At 33.1% G+C, this 6,487-nt stretch overlaps 1 protein-coding gene across 1 annotated transcript; it reads right to left on the bottom strand.

The window, feature by feature from the left end:
• Positions 1-863: 863 nt before the first annotated feature.
• LOC139481242 (ribonuclease kappa-A-like) lies at positions 864-5,266 on the bottom strand. The gene is made up of 2 exons (XM_071264419.1): positions 5,121-5,266; positions 864-1,317 (listed from the first exon to the last, which is right to left on the bottom strand). The coding sequence occupies exons 1-2, from the start codon at positions 5,250-5,252 to the stop codon at positions 1,090-1,092; spliced, it is 360 nt and encodes a 119-aa protein (XP_071120520.1). The 5' UTR covers positions 5,253-5,266; the 3' UTR covers positions 864-1,089.
• Positions 5,267-6,487: the final 1,221 nt, after the last annotated feature.

Raw genomic sequence — 6,487 nt, forward strand, 5'->3', positions numbered from 1 at the left:
TATTTTTACATGAATCAACACATTGATTTTGACAGTACGAAAAAAATTTCAAGAAACCATCTCGATGAAGAACAATGATAAATGCTCTGTATATTTGATAAAGGAGTAGGTCCGGTAAGAATAAATTTTGGCCTCAAATTTCAAGTTCATCTGACGAATGAATTTGACCTCTTTTTAAACACTTAAGTGTCTATTTCATTTGAATCAATTAGTTTATGTGAAAGATTTTAATTGATTTAGTCATTGAAAACGATCCGATTCAAGCACAAATATGAAAAATCTACCAAATATGTCGAAAAATGTCACTTTTTAGATAGTTTTTGTCAAAAATGAAAGTGGCCGCATCCGTGTTCATCCAAAATCTTTATATATGTTATGTATTATCATAAAATACAACTTACATTTCAATATTAAGGATGAACACGAATGCGGCCACTTTCGTTTTACACGAAAACCGTCTAAAATTTAGCTAAAATGATAGAATTGTGAAGATTCCAGTAATTTAGCGTGACTTAATGGTGCTAGTACTCAATATATGTGCATTGTATTGCCAAAAACAACCAATATTTATGTAGCAGAAGCATTCTACTGTCCAATATATATCTAAAAGTTTACATTTTAACACTTTTGTAAAACTGCTATATTTTGGGGCCAAAAAGGGGTCTTACCGGACCTACTCCTTTGTCATTTTGAAGTACTTCTGATAGCTCGAACTTTGCATCCAATTGTCTAAATATAGAAGATATATATGTACAGTTAAAACGGGGGACTTCTTAAGGTGCAATGTTTTAGAGAACTGAAAAATAAAATATCTTTTAATTATGATTCATAAATCATGTATATCTTTATAAAGATTTATGACAACATCTTAAAATTCTAAAAAAAAAGTCATGAAATAATTTACAAAATGTGATTTTTTAACAATTACATGCTGTAATTAACAATGATTAATTTTGACATTGTAATTTCAAATATCAAATGTCCCACATCACTTTATACATCAAATATTTTTATTGGATCCTTTCATAAACTAGTGTCTTGGGTGACTATTTTAAAGATTCATGTAACTGCTGATCAGGATTCATATGTTTAATTTATTATATTACTAGATCTGGCATTCATTCTTTGTTGAAAACAGGAAAAGAAAAAGAAGAGGACGTATATTCCAGCAGCTATAAAACAGTTGAGCCCAGCTTGTTCATATTTCTCGTGGAGGTATGATTGTGTATGATTATTATCTTCCCACTCTTTTTCTGTCATTGGAATGTCTTCAAACAATGCAGGACTGTGTATTCTGAAGAACACACCTAACAAAGCCTGAAAGTATAAATAACACAATAAATGATAATTCAATACAATGAAAGGGAGATAATTATGGAAACCTCTCAATGAGACAGCGACCCAAAAGTGTGTTGATCAAAATATTCATCTAAAGGTAAAAGTTAATATACAGCAACTTCAAAAATTGGAAAGTGTACAATATCTAAACAAGTAGTGAATGTACCGACAAAATCAGTCAAACTTCTATTTTTTAAAGTTTTGATCAACACCAGTCCTGTCACATGACTCCTCAACAGACTCAATCAAATCATTGTCATAATGTTAAGATTGCATTTTGCATTGAAAGTGGGAAAATAAAGTTAAACATTGCAGTGTAAAAGCAACATGACCAATAGAAGGCAAATAAAATCATATACAAAGGGAGATAACTTCAATTTCATTATCTCACTAAACCATGTTAACAGTTTAATGGCTTATTTTAGAACAAAGTTTTCAATAATATATATAACCGTCGTCTGTTTATCAATTTTAGTAAAAATATTGTACCATATTTATTTCATTTGCATGATTTGGAAACACAATTCAGTGGCGGATCCAGCCATTTTAAAAAGGGGGGGTTCCCAACCCAGAGTAAAGAGGGGGTTCCAACTATATGCTCCTATTCAAATGCATTGATCGGCCAAAAAAAAGGGGGGTTCCAACCGCCGGAACCCCCCCCCCTGGATCCGCCACTGACAATTTGAACCGCCAATTTTCTTAATCATGTTAATATGAAATGATGAAATTTTGCCAGAATTATTCATTATATCAGGAACCCTGGTAAAGTCACTACAGCAAATCATTCATCATGGTCCTTGTTAGAGTGCCATCTAATTAATAAAGTCATAATCAGATTTTTCAATTGTGATGTGCCAAAATGTATAAATTACTACAATACTTAGAGAAACAGAAACTCTATCATGTCTAACCACAGTAGGCAGATTCGGATTTTGTAAAGACTTACATACATGTGAAACTCAGGATCCCGAAGGGAGTACAATAATCCCATTTTCTACGATGTTTAGAACTGTCTTTGATGACATTAAACATGTTAAAAAAAGAGTGTAGCAAACATATCCTGTATAATACAGACAATATGTACCAGATTATGAAATTGCAATAGATTTTAACTTGGATGGCAGCTAATTAACAAGTGATAATAGTTTGATTAAACAATAAACAGGTAATATGTATCAATAATTTGATCTGTCTTCTGTTTATGGCACTTGTCAGGGATGATTAAAAGTAAATTCATAGTTGTAGTTTATAGTGCGTTTGCCCTGTGACTACTATTTAAGTATTCTCAGATTTGGCGATATTCAATACATGTATTCTCTAGATCATATCAGAAGTCATAACAACATGGAAATATTTCCAGGTCTTGATTTTGGACAACGGTTGTTTTATTTCGTTGGACACTTAACCTTGTGGATAAAGTCATCCACGAAAGCCACAAAAATTTGTTCCACACGAATAAAAATACTTTCACAGTAATACATTTTTTATTAACCATGATAAATCAATGAGACGAAGCTTTTAAGTGATAAACTTAGCTGTAATAACAAGGCTTAGTTATTAAAAGAATGTAACTTATTATATGAGACACTTGCAATTGGGAATTACTGGAAAGCTTGGGCAGAACCTCATTACATGCTCTGGTCATTATTTCTTAAAATAAAATACATTGGTAAGTATGATCTATGTCTAAGGAAATGCCTTAAATTTAGAGTGATATAGACATGCATTGATAGAGAAGCTGTGACAACACCCTTCAGTTATTACAGACATATTTTACTATCATACATGATGGTGGGGCATAAAAAATAGTTGTTTGGTTAATGAAATGGACATGTCCACTGACAGTTGAGGTAGGGGGTTTGTGGTCTAGTGGTTAAGACCAATGGCTACAGTGCTGAAGGTACTGGATTCTATTCTGACTTGATGTGCTAGAAATTTCAGTGCATCACAATGGTGATTTTACCCTCCCACACACTTCTCTAGTAACCAGACGAGAGTTTAAACTAGACTAGGCATTTTAATTTGGGGCCTTGGTTGGTCAAGTATGTCCCCTTCTTTGACCTGGAGATCAATTTTCTGATATCTTTCAGGTTTGTCCAGACCTGCCAACTTTTGAAAATGACCATGGGGGATTCAGGGCGCGACCAAATTTTAAGGGTTACAATTTTTTCAGCATTTCTTTGTAAACTATTTTTTAGAAGTTAGAATTGGTCCGACCATAGATTTTCCGGTCCCTTCAGGTCTTTTCATTTCTCCCTTAAGCTTCAGGTCCAACTTTTGACATCAAAAATTTGTTTTTATTTTAAAAAGTTTAAATTTAAAACATTGTTAAATGAAATATGGATATTTGCAATTAGTAAAATTCCAACTTGAAGAAATTCCATCCAATAAAAAAAAAGTTATTGCAATTTGAATACTTTTAGTAGTATATTTTCAGGTCTTTTCAGGTCCACTTTCAGGTCTTTAGTGTAACCCCATCATTGATTCAGATCAGTAAGACTGGTTTCCAGAATAGTATACCTTTTATCTGTTAAAAAGTACCTGACAATGAACCAGTTATAAATTATCGATTGCAAGTTAACATGTTGAAGAAAAAGGTTTTGCATTTGAATAAACATGATAAACAGAATACAGAAACATGTCAAATTAATATTTGTTTTCTTGTTTTTTGTTTATAATAAATTACTTTGTTCATCAAAGTTGGATTAAATTTATTTTCTGCAGAATAATTGTACTTGTTCCGACGGACAAGCTTGATACAGCTTTTAAATTTTAAATGGATTTCAGAATAAACGCTGCTTTCTTATGAGTTAATCACAGTTTTCGTCTTTCAGTTAATTACGATTGTGTCATGAAACTACGGTTAACGTTGCAAATTTGTGATTGTATGATGATGAAATGCCGACTGACCGATTCTGTTTACAAATTATGATTAATTTAAAAGATTTTTATGACCAATCAGATAAGAGGATTACTTGAAACAAACAAATAATGACACCTGTTGTGATTGGTGATAAGTGTGGGGTCATAAATATGTCGCCAGGTAAAATTATAGATTTATGGAAATTGATCAGAAAAACTTCAAAATCATTAACTAATATTATTTTTTAGGTAAATTTGGTGAAAATCAAGTTTATGGCTTGTTTTACGATCCCGATATCGGGATTCAGGTTAAGGCATGAAAATTGGGACGATACCGCCAAAATCAGGAAAGTTGGCAGGTCTGTTTGTCTGTTTCCATCGAGTGGCCCTATGGTTCTCTCCAAGTACTTTGACTTCCTCCACATAATACCAGGCTTCCTGGTGTCCTTGCCCTCCGTTTGTGTTGGGTGGGGATGGATTGTCCTTATAAAAAATTGTTATTATACGATAGTGACACATCTAAATTAATCCCTATAGGGAGTGTACATGGATTCCATTGTACCCTCCCAGCTTTCGAGGGGTTCTTTGAGGAATTTACCAGTTCATACATACATAAGCATGATAAGGAAGATATCATGATATTATTATATTATATGGCAGTCTGTCGTCTGAATCTGAGTAAGTACGCTGCAGGGCTAGTTGCATAGGCACTTGTTTCTATCCATGGAAGGACCCACTATCAACGTAAATATACGTTGATATTGGGTCTTCCAATGGATAGAAACAAGTGCCTGTAAGTTTATGGTTTCAATGCCAACGGGATGCACGCACGAAGATTTCAGTTTCAAACTGGTTTAGCATTTGTTTACATTAATTTTTTTTTCAATTTTGATTATCAACGACTTTACTCAAATACTAACCAACATAACAACACCCCAAATACTAAGTACTGTACAACAAATGGACAGCTTTGGTCCACAAATAGGACACGAAACCATTTTCAAGTTAGTTTGTCGATTATCATATGATTTGATAGGCGTGGTGATCCACATGCAAATTAATATATTTTTATTTCTATTTCACCGGGAAAAATATTTTATATATCAAATGAACGACTATGAAATCAAGGATGAACAAACAATTGAAAATTCAATATTTGAAGCAACGATTTTGATGAAATCTAATTATTTTTCTTCCAAAATTTTGGATCATAATACTACTCGAACGAAATGACGGATGTGGTTATGTCTCCATTACGGAACGGATCTTTTAACATGTTTAACCAGTTTATAAGTCCTTATAACAAGAAGTGGCTATTTAATTTTGCCGGCTCCTGCAAAATATTCTCTTATAGGTGCTTTTCTATCGGCTGTGAGAAAATAGCGATTTGTACAGAGACATGGCAGGGCCGTAACTACCTTGAGGCAAATGAGGCAAATGCCTCATGCTAGAAATTAAAAAAAAAAAAAATTAAACAAAAGATTGTTTTAAAATCAAATTGTTTTCACGGAAAGTGTCTAACAAGAAGCAAGTTCTCTTCGCTCTCTGGTGTCGCCCCTGCATGTTTTCCGTGATCCATGTTTCTTTTTTACTTTGAGTTTTCATAGTTGACAGTCTATTGTTTGAACTTCTGTGTCCCGAGTTTGTCTTTTGCTCATTTATTGTCCTACTTTATCACAATAGTCTGAGTGTTGATTTTCATTTGTAAGCGTGCGGTTTTGCAATGTTGCATGCCCACCGATGTCCAGATATTGTGCGAGAAAATGTTTTAAGAATATACAAGACACAGAAAAAAATTGTCGTTTCTGCATGGAGAATTGAATTTGATATCAAAGAATTCACAACTGGTTTCTTTTCGTTGATAAAACTAGATAGCTGACATGGTTTAAATTAAAGTTAGGTCACCAATTTTCCAGTATCAAATTATTTGAAAAAAAAAACAGTAATGTATTGCCATATGACCATTTCCACTGATGGGTTAAACTTGCATTAAGTAATGTTCAGACCCTTTTACAGAAAACAAAGGAATATGGAGTAAATGTACACGAAACCTAATCGCACACAAAGTCAATGCATAAAAAAATACTAATGATCAATCAATTGGTCAAAGTTGCTGGAGGGTCTTCAAAAAATAAAAGAATCATTAATACCGTAAAACAGGGTCAAGATGGTCCCGAGTGTCGACTTAAGCAGTACTAGTATTTAAAGCATAATACTGCACTGTCACTATATTTCAATCTAGTCATAAAAATATCACCAAAGTCTAAGCACAATACAAGACTAAATC

The sequence above is a fragment of the Mytilus edulis genome, chromosome 7 (assembly GCF_963676685.1).
Source record: "Mytilus edulis chromosome 7, xbMytEdul2.2, whole genome shotgun sequence".
Lineage (NCBI taxonomy): Eukaryota > Metazoa > Mollusca > Bivalvia > Mytilida > Mytilidae > Mytilus > Mytilus edulis.